The sequence below is a fragment of the Colletotrichum abscissum genome, assembly GCF_030869225.1.
Source record: "Colletotrichum abscissum strain IMI 504890 chromosome Unknown Scaffold_28.1, whole genome shotgun sequence".
Taxonomy (NCBI): domain Eukaryota; kingdom Fungi; phylum Ascomycota; class Sordariomycetes; order Glomerellales; family Glomerellaceae; genus Colletotrichum; species Colletotrichum abscissum.
The window spans coordinates 344,190-361,559 of NW_026850187.1; the positions used below are offsets into that span (position 1 = coordinate 344,190).

The following is a 17,370-nucleotide window of genomic DNA, read 5'->3' on the forward strand; positions in this document are numbered from 1 at the left end:
TCCCAAATGAATATGCCAGAAGGAGGGAAGGAGGCAGGTAAAATTAGGAAGCCCGTAAATATAAAAGGGAAAAAAAAAGAAGAGCTCCTCCATGAAGAATCGAACAAAAAGCTCAAGTGTCGTATCAGTAGCCAAGAGGACTGAGATCCACACTCGGGTCTTCCCCCAAGAACCCCTCGACCAACTGACCCGAATCACTTGAGTGATAGGAATGAAGAAGGAGACACATAAGTACCTACTCTCTCGCCCTCAAAGTTGCCCTGGTTGGCTGACGGGCACGCTGCCCTGGTCCGGGTAGGAGCGTCCAGTGACCCCCTGTTTCCTATTATAAGGTATTCTTTAGTAAGGTACTTGTTGGACTTAGTCGTGAAAGGACCGGCTACTGGGAGGAGTCCTACTTTCCCTCGCGCTGTCGTTGATCTATTGCTAAATTATACTGTTTCTTTACTCCCTACGGAGAGGCTGTATCTTGTTTCCCCATTCTCCTTGTCCCCTCGCCGTACCCTCGAGAAACCCGAGGTACCTACAGATCAGGATGTCCGGGTCATTGTGGTCTTCGCCCCCGTCACGAGGCGATATGTAAACAAATATAGATCATATGTAGACCTGATCAGGCTACGCCGCGGATGGTAGGAGTGCGATCGCAGAAAACATCTTATTATCGTCAACCCAAGAAAATAATGCGAGAGAAAAAAGTTGTTGATAGTGCAACATGGTGCAACTATCCCTTCCGGGGGTCCATTCTATCAACATGTACAGAAGCACCATGTCACAACCTAGGGAAGACGATCGACCAATCCATCATGAATCACAGCAGGGCACTAGAATTTATAGACTCCTCCATCCAAGGAACTAGAGGCCCACTCAGTTTTCCTGCGTGACAAGGACATGCAGAAAAGATAATGGTTAGCCATGAAGACTAGGGGAGGAATTGAAAACAATCCAGCCAAACATCAACAATCACTACAGAGGCAGGCAGATATCTCTGTCTAAGCGTCGCTTATTCGTGTGGACCACGTAAGCTGGGATCATCATCGTCCATGAAGTATATCAAACCACACATCACAAATCACAGATTCCACAGATTTCAACACCTAGTAATGACGATGGAAGACAAGCAAACAAACGTCACCAAGCAAGGGAGGCTCGACATCATCATGAAGGAACAGTAACGCCTGTTCATTGTTCGAATAACCTTTAGCTAGCGCCAGTCAAGAACCCGATCCCCAAAACTGTAACGAGCGACATGGCAGGCATTCTCATTCCCTCCTGGCTGATGGCAGCTCAGTTGCCACCCAGCCAAACCGCACCCAACCATTTAGGCAAAAGCCAGATATCACAATTCGTCCCCCATCATCAAAGTCGTAACGATTGAAAGTAGGTTAGTCATCCCAGAAAGAGTAATCAACCAAGAGAAGAAGTGAAAGTGAAATGATGGGAGCCCTGGATGTATCTGCTCTGAAGAGTTCGATATCGAAGAACCCCATAGAGACGTATGCAAGCAACATCCAGAGTTGCCCAGGGTAGTTTGATGTCAAGTATTTCCAAAAAGAAGAAAAGGAGCGATCCGGTGAATGAGTGCCTTTGAATACAACCCCTGCATAGGGGGCCGTGTCCTTGAGGGCAAGGAAATATGTGGTCGTGATGGAACCGTCTAAATTCTCGTGCGCGAGTCCGAATGCTTCTTAACCGCAAATGGCTGCCGCTACGAACCCCGTGATGTATGGTAGTCTAGCAGCCACGTGCTTGTTGATGCGATGCTGAGAGGTATAAAATGAGGTGAAATAAACTGCTCCGGACGCCATGTATGCAAAGAAATGCCCTCCGGTGGGTATATGGGTATGATGCGCCTGGGAGAGTCCCAATGTTCTCCCAAAAGACCTACTTCGACATAGAAATGAGGCGCTTAGGCCGTTTCTCCAACGCAGAACAGCTCAATCTCGCCTACCCCTCCCGGCGCAGTGGCGCGGGCTCCCTCGCGCCATTCGATAAAGGCGATCTGAATGTCATCATCACTGGCAATAGTGACAAAGTCGCCATCCTCGTCCTGGTATCGGAGCTTAAGCATGCCCTTGCTGATACTGCTGTTGGTGAACCGCGCAAGTTTGGCGTCGATGCGGTCAATTAAAGACTGGTATGTGATGTTGAATGCAACAACCAGTGTGACGTAGTTGCCGCTGTCGACAAAGTTCACCTTGACCTTCAACTGCGTGGGAATCGGTAGGTCGGGGCTGGCAAGCGGGTTTGACTGAGATCCGCTGATCCCGCCAGTGCCAAGGGGAGGAGACAACATGGCATTCATAGACGCAGCCGCATCAATGCTGAGCTGCCGGTCATGGACAGAGTTTGGCGTTCCCTGGCGGGGATAGATTGGCTGAGCGGGGAACTGGGACATGGTGCCACCGTAACTTCCAGATTGCTGGTGGCCGTACTGGCGTTCTCGCTGAGCGCCCGGGCTCTGCGTGTTTGATCTGATGGGAACGTCATTTACCCTGGGCGAGCCGGTCTGCGACCGCGGGATATTCTGGTCGTGGGCTGGGTGTAGATGCGCCGGGATGCCAGGCACCGCCGGAACAGGAGTGCCCCCTTGAGTGCGACGAATGTTCCCGGGGGCGTTGATATCAGGAGTGCTGTACGATCTGCTGCGCTGCTGCTGTGCTGCAGTCTGACTGTTGGAAGCCATTGCCGGCAAAGATGGTCCGCGAGGATTCCTGTGCTGCGAAGAACCATCTCTCGAAGGAGCTCGAGGCATTGCGGGGGCCGTGTATCTCTGATTGGGATCTTCCCACCCAGGCTGAGGGGTCAGCGACTTGGGGAATTGATATGCTGGATTAGGGAACATATTGCTGGCGGTGCTCGTGCGCGAGGAAACAGGCGAATCGGCTACGGGTGAAAAGTAAGAGTCGCCGCCGCGGGCACCAGGTGAAGAGGCACCCGGAGCAGGCACCTGGGTCGAAAGACTGAGAGGCGCCGGTGGTTGCGGCAGAGGGAATCTAGGAGGCGGAGCCCTCACCATACCGGCAAGGCTCTCATTAGTTGCGGCGCGTTGTCGCAGGCTTGTGCTCGATGCGTTGCGAGGCAACATGCTGCCTCCTGTAGACTGAGTCGGCATGGGAAACTGGGCAGGGGCAGAGGCGGGTGGCCACAGTTCCTCGTCATCGTCATCGTCTTGCTGGTTAAGATACGGGTTCTCGAGCTTGCCAGCGTTTTCTCGTGTCCAGGCAAAGTCGGGTGCCGCCGAGTCGGGACTCGTAGCAGATTTGTTGGGCGTGTTTTCCTTACGTTGCGCCTCAAGAGCGACTGCCCATTTCTTCATCTGCTCCTCATTGGTGTACTTGATCATGAAGTTCTCCACGCCAGGATCGCCTTTCCACCAGATTTGGACAATGTAGGATCCTGTGAATTGGTTAGCAATCGAGGGTTAGGACTAGGGTTACTTCCTTTCCATACCAGGCTTTGCGAGGGAGACGATGTCAGTAACGTTCGTCATGAAGATCCTGCCCTTCAATTGAAGTCTCGCATTCTTGTTCCTGATCTTGGGCCCTGTAGACCTAGTCTTGTCCTTCTTGTCCCTGCTCTTGTTCGCCGAAATTTCCTTGCAGCAAAGTAGTATGCATTCGAAGAGATAAATCTCGTACTACGAAAATCAGTGTTTGGTCCTGGTTGGGGATGGCAAATTTGTAGAGCAAAACTTACGTCCTTTTCTTGCTCGCTCTTCCCTGTGACGACAGTGTAAACACCATGCATCAGCAGCCTGCCGAACTGCTCCACGCGATGATTCTTCCAGTCGTCGACGCGGTTTCGCAAGTCGTCCAGAGCCTCGTCCAACAAATCTCGGTTGACTTCTTCGTTGGCCTTTGACAAAACTCGTTCTGCGGACTCGATACCGCCTGCCAGATCGGCCTTAATATCCTCGTCCTCGCTCTTTTTCATCAAGTCCTTCAACAACAGAGGGTACTTGACGAGACGCTGCATGGGCTTGAGGAGGAAGCCATCCAAAGTGTTGAAGTCTGCGGCCACGGGATGCCCGCTCGCTTTGATCTGGTCAAAGACTTGATTGGCGACTTGGGCTGCTTTGCGCTGATTGGCGATGAAGGGACGGTAGATGTCGAATGCATCTTCGTATGTGACAAATGGAGCACCCCAATGCTGTACAGTCTTGGGCATGGAGTTTGTCGTCTCGACACGGATCAGGAAACGGCGTTGGAAATCCAGGATAGCGTTGATGTTGAGGAAAATCTGATGAATGGTGTCGCCAGTGATTATTCCCTTAGTCTCCAAGCTACTTTTCAGGTCGTAGAGGTTCTCCAAATCTTGGACGTATTTTCGCTCCGTGTCTACCAGTTCCTTCACGATATGATCCCGGTAGCTCAGCTTGGAGCCTGGTTCCATAGGAAGATCATCTTCGGGATAAGGCTGGAGTTGCAACAAGAGACCCCGTTGCTCAGCGATGTCGAGAACGTAGTTGACGACTTGAGTTGTCTAGGACGAGGTCAGATTTGGTCATTTTCAATTTACATGATTGATGGTGATCTTGAATCAGAGGTCACCGTGGAGGAGAGACAGCAGTCGCGTCGCATACCTTGACAAAACCAGTCGTGTCATTTCCTAGTACGTCGCTGATGACGAAGCATTCCGCCGAGGGTATACCCAAATCCTTTAGACACGCCTGAATGAATTTGAAGAGGGCAATTTTTGCCTTTTTGCTGTCGCTGGCACTGGCGTTTGCGCCTTCGATCTCGAGGGGCTTTTCTGGTTGCAGGGCGTTGTAAATGTCGAGTAGCGGATAACCGGTGCGGAACAGGGCCCACAGTGATTCGACAGGGTCGTTGGGGTCGAGCTCTTGCAGATAGGGGTCGAAGCCAGGTACCTGTGATAATCGCTGCTTCAACGACATGCAAATCTGGTAAAGGGACCGCGAGGCATCGGCCTTTTGGTTGATGATGTTGGCCGTAGCCTGAACGGGACCTCCATTTTGCGGGGGCGTCACCGTGGATGCGCTGTTGAAGGAGGCGAAAGAGCCAGTGGATGTGTACGCTGTCGAGCCGGAAAGCTGGCTGGCGCGGGGCGCATTACTCATGGTATTGGGTAGGCCGCCGATTCCGTTGGATTGCTGGAATACAGGAGCCGTGTTTGTTCTTAGGAGAGGAGCATGAGCCATGACGTCCTAACCCATCCGGTGAATGGAGGGGAGAGGATGGAAGGACACGACGGTCGACTACAACGACGACGGCAACGAAGAGGATCGGGGATCGTGCGAGGACCGAGGGGCGAGGCGGTGGAGGATCGATGAAGCGGTTCGTGGTCCTTTGTCGAAGACAGGGTCACGTCATTCGGCACCGGGGTTCTCGAGAGTCGGTCTGGTCGAGTGGACTCGGGTTCAGGATATCGGTGCTTGGGCGGAGCAGCGACAATGTAGCGGTGGGCGTCGGGGAAGGTTCTCGTGGGCGATGGGCGTCGTCGGGAGAAGGGTAGGTTTGTTCTTGGAGGGCGAAAATGAGAACAAGGGGTTTGAGCGATGGGCGTTCGGACTCTAGTATTTCCCCCCCTTGTGGTGATCGAATAGGGCCCCCCTCTATGTGTTTTGCCGGACTTGGAACAGGCGGATAACGAGAAGGAATAGGGACGTCTTCGTGTACGGGGTTTGCGTGTGCGTATGCGAGAGAGAGAGATAGAAGGCAGTATGTGTGTGTGAGACAGAAGTGCCGGCGCCGAGAGTCGGTGGAGGAGGGAGGTTGGGCTGGTTGGGCGGGTCTGTTTTTCGAGTCGACGAGTCGAAGTTGCGGAGCGGTGCGGAGCGATGCGGGCTATCGGGGCGAAACAAGTTGCCTTTTTGACCCCTGTCCGGTCCTTGATCCTCCTATTAGGTGTCACTAGTGGTGGGCGATAGCGTGTATCTCGAACAAGCCTTCGTGGGCCAAGAGGTATTGCGAAATGGATATCGTTTGGGAGTGTCGATTGAGTAGTGCTAGGTTGCCGACAGAGAATTGCAAGTCGAGGTTGGAGTTGTCGCTGGATTTGGGGACGCTGTTGCAGGACGCAGGCTGATGCAGTTGGCGTGCATGAGGGTGTGTCTTGATTCAACCTGGAGGGGGGCTGGGTTAGGTACTAGGTAGTGAACGGTAGCATGGGGGAACGTAAAGCAAAGGTTTAGGGGGTAAGGCGAGAGGCACAGGCACAGGCAAGCCGCAAAGGCAAAGACAGAGGGGGGGGGGGGGGGGGGCGGGGGTGGGGGGGGGGGGTGGGGGCGGGGGGGGGGGGGGAAGGAGGGGGGGGGGGGGGGGGGGGGGGGGGCGCAGGGGGGGGGGGAGAGGGGAGGGGGGGGGGGGGGGGGGGGGGGGGAGACTATCCGTACCCTTAGGATCTGAGGATACAGAGAGTGGAAGCGCCTGAGTCTCTGTGGTTGCTTCAACTTGCTTGGGTGCTTGGGAAAGATCCAGGTCAGGCCAGCCAGGTCGGGTTTCCAGTCCCCAGTTCCTAGCTCCAGTTGCTGTTGCGGTCCAATGTGGTGCAGTGTCTCGTCGCCCGTGCTCTGCTGATTGCCTGGGCCCCTAGAGTAAGGTATTGGCAGCAGGAGCAAGGGGGTGATGGGTACGAATGGTGGGATAGTGGTGGTGGGCGGATGTTGTGTGAGTGGGAATGGGTTGGTTGGGCTGAGAGGTCTGAGGATGACAGATTCGGAACCACGTCCTTTGAGTCTTTGAGCCTACCGCGGTGAAGGAAAGGCAGAGAGACGCCCGGCGAAAAGAGAGAGAGAGAGAAAGAGGCACAAGTGGGAGCGGAGGTACAACTGCGCGGTACTGTGGTGGAGAGGCGGCCTCAGGTTGGCCGCATTGATCTGATGGAGGTTTTGGGCGTTTCAAATTAGCGGGTGATTGCGCTAGTCCAGATTGGGCTTGGTCTCCCGTCGCAGTGGACAGATTCACGTCTCCCATTGATTGAACCTGCCCTCGTGGTGCGCGCCCGGTACGTATTGCGATCCCATCAGCCTTCAGCCTTCAGGCGCGAGAGTACGTACATACGTATTACAGGGCAAGCCTCGACGGGGAAGGAAGGAACAATTGATTAGGATGGGAATGGGGACATCTTGGGTGCGTCACTGGCCAGGAAGACCTCTATCAGGAATCAGCATCTGTGCTCTCAACAACTCTGCAGCATCACAGAGAAATATCGAGATCTCTATCACGGACAGAGCGACCGTCCACACCGTAGATCCTTGGAGACAAGGAGTGGACAAGTCTTGAGGCATACAAGAAGGAGGGCACTCGGACTGACAAAGAGGAGGGGGTTTATTGAGCACGAGGCAGAGGAACACAAGACCTGAACACATCCGTAAATCTACTTGGCCGGCACTGCATTGTTCGAGAAGGTTGATGGAACAAAGATAGGGGAAACTTGTAATGGAGGGTACGGATAGACCGGGGGCAGACTCTAGCACATGCAGACTCAATGATACACATTTTCCTGAAAACTCACTGTCCAAACTATACGGATTGAGGAGGATTGTTGACTAACTACTGTCTTGAGCAGATCCTCCATTCTGCCCGTCCCGTGTCCCGCTTCCTGCGTCTTGTTTTCCGACGGCTGTCATTGTTATGCCCTGGATGACGAGCATGGAGGAAACGGGCCTTTCCTGGGGACGGGCAAGTACATCATCCATTAACAAGCATCGTATCAACGATATAAGGTACTCCGCAGTCTATACCGTACAGAAGTCGTAATCCAACGCTGTCTTGAGCCGATTGCAGACATCTCTAAAACAACAAATCACAACCATCAAGCTGTATGTGAAATTACACAGTCTTCATATGCTCGAGCGCCTTCAAGCCGGTGTCGGGTTGATTGCCATGCCTCCATTGCGTCTGCAAGGTACTCGTTGCACGACATGCCTGCCGGGCCCTTTGTCCCCCCGCTGTAGAAATCGATCATCCATGGTTGCTCTGCACAATGAGCCGACTGCCCACTTGATGGTCCAAACCCCTCAGGCCACTTGCGCCCAACATGATTCGTATTGCTCAGTCAAGTTCAGCAGGAGACATGGAGATGGCAATATCATACGGTGAGCTGTTCGGCAAGTTAGGTAATCAGTCAAGATGGACTGCAGAGCACCTTGATATCTTTCAAAAAAGAAAATAAAACAAGCTGGAGAGGTAGGTACCCTACATTAAGGGAATCTGGAAACAACTTCAGCGTAAGGTACCTTAGGTACTAAGGTAAGGTGAGGAAGGTACGGAGCACATTGGGACCTGAGAAGGTACAGATAAGCCATCTCGGCTTAGCTAACGCACCGGTCTGTGCTCCGATAAGACACTTGGGGAGTCTCGGGAAGGCACCAAGAAAGAAGGGTTCCTTCCTGCGCTCTCAAAGCCAAAATCTCCATGACCCCCTCCTGCCCTCTGAGCAAAGACATCCTGACCAACCCTTTTACATCCTCCGCAGTCCGTACTTGATGCCGCATATTCCCTATCTTGGGGGTTGCATTCGACAAACTGACCTCGATGCGCATCGCCATCTCGGCCAAGACCCGAACAAGACCTGACCGGCCTGCATCAATCGACAACTGCCGCTGCAGTCGCAATCAGTCCATCGCGGTTGGTCTCCTCCCAACATTGAAACTAACGGTGCGCCAGGCGCCTTCAAGCACAGCCATCCGGTCGTGTCTGCACTCTTCGGGCCTTCCCCCCTTCGCCCGCCGTATATCCTGCTGCACATATCGCAAGGCGTCTTCTCTTAGCAAACTTTGACCACATCTTGCGCTGCCGGCTGCTAGGAGGGATACAAACATATGCCCCCCTCGCTCTCCAGACACCACTGTGCTATGCTGCCCGTCAGCAATTCAAGCCGCCCGACCGACAGACTCACTCACCCACATACGCAGACGAGATCGGTGGATGGGTTCTCAGACAACCGCATGAGCGTCTCCCATCCGTCTGTTGTTTCGATGCTCCAATGCACGGAACTACCCTGCTCTTACGCCGCAGACAGGACATGCGCCGTGCAGCCTCGCACTGCCATCCCGGTCTCTTCTGACTCTGCTGTCGAGTCTCTTCAGGGTCTCTTGCGCCTACACACCGCTATCAAGGACGACGCTCACCCTGCAACTGTCGCTGTCAGTCTGTCCGGGCACACGGCTACCGACCGCCCGTTGAAGGGCATAGGTACCGTCATGTCTAGCTCCATGGACACAAAACCTAATTCCCTGCGAACTAAGTCCTGGCTGGATATCCAATCCACAGCCGCGGATCAAGTCCCGGTAAGCCACCCTCCATGGGCTGACCAAAACACGTCAAAGACGTTGAAACACCATCTTCATGCACCTGGTAGGCTGGCCCACAAGGTCTGGGAAACAATGGGAGCCTCACATGACGAATTTATTTTGGGATTTTCTGGACCACTCAACCAACGCCTAACATGGGATGGCCGACATAGGTCACGACGGCTAGCCTCCAGAAAGGCGAGCGGAATCCACTCCGAACGAAGGACGTCCCGAGCAAATGTTCTCACCCTTCAGGATGCGCTGCAATGTGCTTCAGATTACCTCTTGTGCCTGTGCTGGATTGTGGGATGGGCTGTCGATGCCAAACATGGCGCTCGTCCTTGTTTCTTCCCGTGTACATATCCTGCAAAAGAGAATTACCTATGCAAATCCAGTATCGCAGCTGGCCACCTCAGCCCCAGGCTTGGAGGCTTCAACGGTGCGTCTCACTCTCGGCCTGGGCGGTCCGGGCTGGGGCGGTGGTGCGAGCTGCTCGGAGCGAGAGGCGTTTTCGGTGGCTTGATGATGAGTACCGGCCCCGTCTCAAGGCGGCATGGTTGAGACTCGGCGGCCGCTGGATAGTTCAAGACCGATGCGATGCGCCTGAGCTGCACAGTTTATGCCATTCGCAGTTTAGCAGACGCCGTCAAAGAGCATGGAGATCAGCCACGGCACCCGGTCTTTCTTTGCCCGTTGTTTGTTTTCCTCCAGAAAATTGTTTGAGGACGAGACATCACAAAGACAGGTGAGAGTCTATGATAGCATGAGGTTTTCACCAATGGTATTTTGCAGAGGATGCCAAGATGTCACCATTGGGCTGAGGCTCACACAGGACGGACAAACTGGGGATAGTCTATCGGGACAAATCTCTCGTGCATGCACCCACGCAAACCACGGCATCTCTCGCGGCCCATCCCTTAACTGGTAGGACTAGACCTCACGGATACGAATAGGGACCGTAGGACTCGTGGTGGATCCACGCAAAAGGCGAAGTACCCCGGAAAATCACTTTAGGCCGATTGTTCACGGAGTGGACTGACGAAGCTCGGGGATTATTTCGCCTCATTCTGATTGTCCATTGTCACAAACAGGCGTTCCATTCTGAGAGCACTCATCCAGAGCCTGTGCTTTTACGGACACAGCTTGCCTTGACTCATCGCAGGCAGTTCGGGAAACAATCTGATTATTGAGCGTCGCCTCGTGATCTTGTGCGCGACTCGATGCGCCCGGCAATGACACGCCTGCACTCACACGAGCAGCCTCTAATAGAGAAAGAACGTCATACCCCCTTCGGAGGCAAGCATTCAGAGAGGGGAGTCCCGGGCTGACGTGCAGAAGAGGCGAACACCCAAGAAACTCACCCGGAGGTTTTCTGGAGAATGGCAAGGTCAGCTCCGGACAGCGCGCGCACAAGAAAAGTTTCGTGCGACATGACTGCGGGCGGATGAGAAAGTCATTGAAGCTAAGCCGGCTTCCTCATTGGAGTTTTCTGTCATGTGCGACGTCGTTCCCGCCGCCTCTGTTCGTGCTCGACCTGCATCTGTCAGGAGAGTCCCTTAGAGATCACGATGAGGGATCCCTCGTGTTTGTCCTAGTGAGCCTCCTGAACTTCTTGCCGCGCTTTCAGTACCTGAGAGGTAGGCGCAGTCATGCGGATACCCGGACCGGGCGTTGTCACTTTTCGGAGGCTCACCGGGGAGGGCAGAAGCACCTGGTGTCGGCTCATGGCTGAAGCCGGATGAATCGGCAGAGCGATCATGTCCACCTACTTTCATGGTAGGGCCGAGAATTGGCCATTTCAAATCACGAATGAGAGAAGAGAAAGGGGAAACTATTGATCAGGGCGGGACGTTCGCCGCCGCCGATCTGCACCGTACACGTGTCAGTGACAGGTACGTCTGACTTATCATTCGGCTTTCCGTTTTTTGGGCCCTCTCGACAGCAGCTCGTAGGCGCAAGGGAAACCATGAAGGTAGGTGGCGAGAAAATGTCTATATAATTTGCCTCACCTAATTTTTTCTTTTCTTTTGCCTAAGCGGTGAATGATGAGGCAGTCAACAGTAAATACAACCGGCCTTGGGTAAGTGGAATGGGCCAGTATCAAAAAAGCGTCCTATGGCACCGGCCAGTGATGAAAGCCAAGATGCATGGGAAACAACTTGGAAGGTAACATACAGGAACCTAAGAGCTAGAGCCGAGTCTGGGCACATAATTAGCATTTCATGTTGCGATGAACCATACTAGTCTCGGGAGCCCGATGGGAGGGGTAATAGAGGGAACATGGGCTTTGCTGTCCGATGGACAAGTCGGCGCCGGAGGGGAGGGGAATCGTGAATGTTATTTATGTGTAGGTGTAGGTAGTCAAACAATACAGAAGGGGATTCACTGAGAAGAAGAATAAACTTTCTTGGCCGATTGAGTTGTGAGCTTAAATTGGGAAGGAAGGTGTATCTGCGGGTATGAGGTATATGTGAGGGAACGCTACGGCTCATGATATGGATGGGTATTATGGTGATTATGTTTCAAGTAAGCTGAGGGGGGATGAGATCAAGGTCATTTCTAACCTGGGATCTCTAGGTAGTTGTAAGATCTAGATATGTGTCTCATGTACTATGCGAGTATCTGAGATCACGAACTCTCCAAAGGACAAGATCTCACCCTGCGCTCGTGGGGATATACAAAATGCAAGACAAGTCGTCGGCCGGCAGCGGGTGTGTCTAAATCTGGATAGGCACATATGTGTCATACCACACTCTTGCCCAACCATAGTTAGTAAACTTAGGATTCCCCATAAGCTTGAGGTGAGGTCTTTTTTCACTTTTGAATCTTGCTTTCTGCTGGCACGTTCTGAATTCAACCCCACTCGAAGCCCCTCCCGCATTTTTGCCACCCGTTGCTGCTCATTTGCGGGTCTTTTGCGAAGGCTAGGTATTGTATGTATGTATTTCGTGCAGTGAAGCGGCAGGCACAAGCGGGAGGGGGAAAGTTGTAATTTGAGGAGTATGGCAACTTGAAAGTAGATGGGAGTGAGAGGGCTGGATGATGCTTCATTATCTTTTGCTTCCTTTCACATTCTTCCCGGAAGCCGTTCTGCTTCCAGGAGGCGTTTGGGAGAATCTGCTGTCGGAGAACGCGGCGGCTTTGGCTTATGGTCTGACCCTATGCCTTGCCCGCACCATGTAAAGTGAGTGCTGGAAAGCTTTCTAGGAGTAACGCAGAGTGAGCGAGTGGAATGCGGGCCGCGGACGGACGTGGCGGCAGACTCCCGCGGCCGGTGGTCGCTCCGCATTGCTTGGGCGGCCCCCTTGTTCTTGCGGCTTATTTTTTGCCTGCCGGTCCTTGCCTACTTTGTCTGTTGCATGTCCACACCTCTTGTCACTGACTTGGTCTGGGATCCGCACTCAGTATGGATATCAGAGGGGGTCGATGGGGGGATGAGGAGGAGAGGTTGGAGATGGGCACCGTGAGAGGATGCCGAGGGGATAAGGGGATGCGATGCGATGATGATATTGGTCAATTACTCTGATCAACAGACATGGAGACTGAGGAGAGTAAATAGCAATAGAAGTGTGAGGAGCAATGTCTTCAGACAAGAGAACAAGGATAAGTGATAATCGCCGGACCCGTCTGTTATTGCTCCATCATCCCCATCCCATCCCGCCACCTCCGCCCTCTCTCAGTCTGCCAAAAACTCGTTTGCATGAGGTATCCGTGGATCCGTATGCATAGTACCGTAGCTGCTCAGCGGTCAACGTGTTGTGATGCTGTGGTGCTGTGTTCATGTGTTTCCATGTTCCATGGTTCCCTTGGTTCCCCTCTCCTATCCCAATCACCAATTTTCCAGGTTGAGGTGATTCCCAGGGACCAAAAAACAGGCTTTCCAGGCTGCAAAGCAATCCCCGCCCAGTGCCCACTTGGCTTCCCTAAGGTTCCCGGCTTCTTACCGCCCGCCGCCGCCGCCGCCGCCTCTCGCCCTTCCGCACTCCGCTGCCTTGCCTTGCCTTCCATTGCCTTGTGTTCACCTTGCTCACCTGAACTGTCACCTAATCATCCGGCAGGTCTGGATCGCTTACCTGCATCCGTAATTATTGCCCTGCCTGCTTACCTCACGGCGACATCCAGGCATCTTCAACGAACAACGGCCAAGCGCTCCCGCTGCATTTCCACCCGCCCTGCCGCCCCCGGTCAGCCCAGCATCCAAACATCCAAACATTCAACCCGCCGTTCAACATCATCCAACCAACCCTTCCTTTCCCCAATCCAACTCTCCATCTCAATCCCAAAATCTCAATCCAACCATTTTCCCACCCCACACCCTGTCCCATCTCCTCTTCTCTTTGCCTGCCTTGCTTCTGCTGTTGCATCGACACTCGCAGCTTTCAAGCCGCACCCATTCCTTGCTTTATTTTCTGGATGCGACACAACTAAGACAACATTCTACACTACCATTGCATCACCACCAATACGTAACCACGCCCATCAAAGGAACCCTAGCCGCCTTGCATCACGTCGCCCAAAGACTTCCCTGGATATCAGTCCGCCCATAGTCTCACTTGCCTCTCTCCCGCGCTGCATACTCTCGGCCAGGAAGACGACGACGACCACCACCACCACCACCACAAAGCATTCCAGAGAAGCCAATCGACCGTAGTCCACCCCGCGACCGAGCACGAACCCCTTCTGCCCCTCGCACGCATGGCCCGCGACTGCGCATACCTTGCCATTAGAGAAGAGCCGTAGAGACCAAGTCCTGCGCGACATCTCCATAACCTCTCGAACTACACACTCTCGCCAGACATGTCTGCCTTTACCTCACAACAGCCCGACGAGGGCTACTCCGAAGACCCTCTGAACCCTAGCTTCAGCGGCACTCAGGATGTCTCGGCCTCGCGTCCACCTGCAGACCTGCCCGCCTGGCTCGCCCAGCATCTCCCCGGCCTGTCCACCTCTGAAAAGACTGGTACGTTTACCTTGCCCTGTGATGCAGCTGCAGCAGGGCAGACGTTTGCTCTGCTTGCTCAAAGTCCTTGCGGTAACAACTGACACGACACTTTGCCAAATGAACAGAGCTTGCTATTGCTCTTCTCGACCAGCTACCCACATCGACCATCGTCGAAATCGTCGAGCGTCTACATCCTCGCATGTACATCAACTTCGTTCACTACTTGCCGACAGAAGTTTGCCTGAAGATTCTCGGATACCTCGATCCCCTCTCTCTCATCCACGTCGCCAAGGCTTGCCACGCCTGGCACGAACTGGCCCTCGACCGCAAGCTATGGGAGAAGCTGTACAATATGGAGGGCTGGAAGGCCATCTACTCGGAAGTCAACAAGTGGGAAGAAGATGCGAACAAACCTCAGAACCAATCCCCCAGCTCTCTCCACAGGGTTCGATCATGCGAGGACGGCCACACGCACAAGAAGCGTGCGATATCCGAAGACAATGATCTCGAGATGACGGACGCCGGGGCTTCGGTCACCAGGGAAGATTCGATGAACTCCATCATGGGCAACAGCATCTTTGGCAGCCCTGCCTCGTCATTCGGCTTCTCTCGGAGTTCAGCTACGCCGCAACATGGAGATATGGATCTGGACAGGTCGGCTTCGGGGTCCACACGTCGAAGTACAGAGAGAAATTTCGGCGTCGACACCAAGGGCAAGGGTAAAGCGTCGCCGATGTTGCGCGCCGCTCTTGTCAAGGAAGACTCGCTGCCGCCCATAATGTCCACCGACGCTCTCGGCAGAATCTCGCGGTCGTCACTATGGTCCTGGGACGCACCTAGCCGACGGTACAGGCTCGACTGGAAGTATCTATATACGATGCGCCACCGCCTGGAGCAGAACTGGGAGCTTGGGAAGTTCACCAACTTCCAGCTGCCCCACCCGGATCACCCGCAAGAAGGCCACCAAGAGTGCATATACAGTCTGCAATTCGACAGCGAATACCTCGTTAGCGGTAGTCGTGACAAGACCCTTCGTATCTGGAGTCTGCACACCCAGCGATTGTTGAGGCCGCCCCTGGAAGGCCATACTGGATCTGTGCTCTGCTTGCAGTTCGATGCGGACAAGGACGAAGATTTGATCGTCTCTGGAAGCAGTGACTCCAACGTCATTCTGTGGAAGTTTTCAACAGGACAGATGATTCAAAGGCTCAAGAATGCTCACTCCGAGTCGGTTCTCAACATCAAATTTGACAAGAGGATTCTGGTCACGTGCTCAAAGGACAAGACCATCAAGATTTTCAACCGCCGTCCCCTCAAATACGGTGACCCCGGCTACGGTGATGGCGATGTCGTCTTCAACGCCCCGAAACGCGTCAGAGACTACGGATACGGCAATCCCATGGACGACCTGCCCCTCAAGCCTGCGTATAGCCTTATTGGTTCTCTGGACGGACATGGCGCGGCTGTCAACGCCGTTCAGATCCATGGCAACGAAGTGGTGTCAGCCAGCGGTGACAGAAACATCAAGGTCTGGGACTGGACAAAGCAGGTCTGTATCCGGACAGTCGTTGGCCATAGCAAGGGCATTGCCTGCGTGCAGTACGACGGTCGGAGGATTGTTAGCGGCAGCAGCGACAACGAGGTCAAGGTGTTTGACAGGTTCACGGGTCTCGAAGTCGCCAGTCTGCGCGCGCACACGAACCTTGTGCGAACAGTCCAGGCTGGTTTCGGCGATCTTCCTTACAGCGCTGAAGAGGATAAGGCTGAGGCCAAGAGGATTGACGAGCTCTACTTTAAGGCGGTAGCTGATGGAGTCGTCAGCCCCTTTAGCGATCATGGCAGTCGCCGTGGTCGTGCCCAGGCCCGTAACGCGGGTAGTCAACGACCGGAGGACATTACGGCGTATGGTGCCATTCTCCCCCCCGGCGGCGGTGGCGGCAAATACGCTCGCATCGTGTCTGGCTCCTACGACCAGAGTATCATCATCTGGCGCCGTGATAAGGAGGGCGTCTGGAAGGACACGCAACATCTGCGTCAGGAAGAGGGAGCCGCGGCAGCGCAAAGCCAAGCTCAAGCTGCGGCAAGAGCGGCTTCACAGCTCACGGCACAAGAGATGCTGGCAAACTTGGAGTCAAGCTCCTCATCCACGGCGCGCGGCACTCGGGGATCTTCTCCCAGGACGACCGTCGACAATCCCATTATTGCCACCATTACGCCCGATTCGGCACAGGCTTTTATGAACCTGATTGACGCGGTTGTGCCTCGGGGACCGACACAGCTGCGCCAGGCTTTGCATCATTACCAGACAATGTTGGTGTACAATTCACACATTCAGGCTGCTATTAGCAGAGAGCCAAACCCGCGCATCAGAGCCGACCTCCGCAATGTGCTCAACGCTGCTCTTTTGGAGACGCAACTCAACCAGTCGCGCCGTCTTATGGCGAACCGCGAGACGCAAACAATTGATCCGCCATCGCTGCCACCCTTGAATGGATTCGCTCCGTCGTCAAGCACACAGGTTCAGCAGCCGACCCTTACCAGATTTCATATGGAAGTTGTGCGCCAGCGACACGCTCAAGAACAAGAAGCTGCCGCCGCCACCGCCGCTACACCCGCCGCCGGACCTGCGACGCCCCAGGTGCAAGGACATTTACACATCCAGGGACAAGCTCAGAATCAAGCACAGCCGACGCAGCCGGGAGCGCCTGTTCAGACTCAGGCGACGCCGGTGCCGGTACAAGGTGCGCAAAACCCTGTGCCTGACGCGGCGCACCATCCGCACATTGCCAACGGCGACAACGGCCCTGCAAGGGTGTTTAAGTTGCAATACGATGCCCGCAGGATCATTTGTTGTAGTCAGACGAGTGTCATTGTGGGCTGGGACTTTTGCAACAATGACCCGGAGCTGGAGGAGGTTGCGCGGTTCTTTGGGACAGTGGACTAGAGGCGGACGACGTGGCGTGTTGAAATAGCAGTAGTAGTAGTAGTAGCATCTCACTGGCATAGCGAATCGTATCGGCAGAGGGAGGGCTCGTTGGTTTTATTTTTGGGAAAAAGAGGAGTTTCGGAACAATAAGAAGTGAATTCGAGTTGTGAACATGAATAGCCACAGTGCCTGGCACTTGTAATGAAGTGGATATGAGGTATGCCATTACGCCGAGATACGAAACTC

General features: G+C 54.1%; 6 protein-coding genes across 6 annotated transcripts; 3 read left to right on the forward strand and 3 right to left on the reverse strand.

Annotated features, from left to right (window-relative positions):
- Window positions 1-1,906: 1,906 nt before the first annotated feature.
- Window positions 1,907-5,161, reverse strand: CABS01_10777 (CDC24 Calponin; the record flags this gene model as incomplete). The annotated part of the gene is made up of 4 exons (XM_060544132.1): window positions 1,907-3,396; window positions 3,451-3,637; window positions 3,697-4,482; window positions 4,583-5,161. The coding sequence occupies 4 exons, from the start codon at window positions 5,159-5,161 to the stop codon at window positions 1,907-1,909; spliced, it is 3,042 nt and encodes a 1,013-aa protein (XP_060398856.1).
- A 22-nt stretch (window positions 5,162-5,183) lies between these two features.
- On the forward strand, window positions 5,184-5,537 carry CABS01_10778 (uncharacterized protein; the record flags this gene model as incomplete). The annotated part of the gene is made up of 1 exon (XM_060544133.1): window positions 5,184-5,537. One exon carries the CDS (start codon window positions 5,184-5,186, stop codon window positions 5,535-5,537), a length of 354 nt encoding a protein of 117 aa, XP_060398857.1.
- A 336-nt stretch (window positions 5,538-5,873) lies between these two features.
- On the reverse strand, window positions 5,874-6,935 carry CABS01_10779 (uncharacterized protein; the record flags this gene model as incomplete). Its single annotated transcript, XM_060544134.1, has 3 exons — window positions 5,874-6,074; window positions 6,356-6,706; window positions 6,771-6,935. The coding sequence occupies 3 exons, from the start codon at window positions 6,933-6,935 to the stop codon at window positions 5,874-5,876; spliced, it is 717 nt and encodes a 238-aa protein (XP_060398858.1).
- A 161-nt stretch (window positions 6,936-7,096) lies between these two features.
- Window positions 7,097-7,330, reverse strand: CABS01_10780 (uncharacterized protein; the record flags this gene model as incomplete). The annotated part of the gene is made up of 1 exon (XM_060544135.1): window positions 7,097-7,330. The coding sequence occupies one exon, from the start codon at window positions 7,328-7,330 to the stop codon at window positions 7,097-7,099; it is 234 nt and encodes a 77-aa protein (XP_060398859.1).
- A 1,168-nt stretch (window positions 7,331-8,498) lies between these two features.
- CABS01_10781 (uncharacterized protein) lies at window positions 8,499-9,779 on the forward strand (the record flags this gene model as incomplete). The annotated part of the gene is made up of 3 exons (XM_060544136.1): window positions 8,499-8,722; window positions 8,806-9,158; window positions 9,652-9,779. 3 exons carry the CDS (start codon window positions 8,499-8,501, stop codon window positions 9,777-9,779), a joined length of 705 nt encoding a protein of 234 aa, XP_060398860.1.
- Window positions 9,780-14,053: 4,274 nt separating this feature from the next.
- On the forward strand, window positions 14,054-17,142 carry CABS01_10782 (WD domain-containing protein; the record flags this gene model as incomplete). Its single annotated transcript, XM_060544137.1, has 2 exons — window positions 14,054-14,216; window positions 14,324-17,142. 2 exons carry the CDS (start codon window positions 14,054-14,056, stop codon window positions 17,140-17,142), a joined length of 2,982 nt encoding a protein of 993 aa, XP_060398861.1.
- Between the last annotated feature and the right edge of the window lie 228 nt (window positions 17,143-17,370).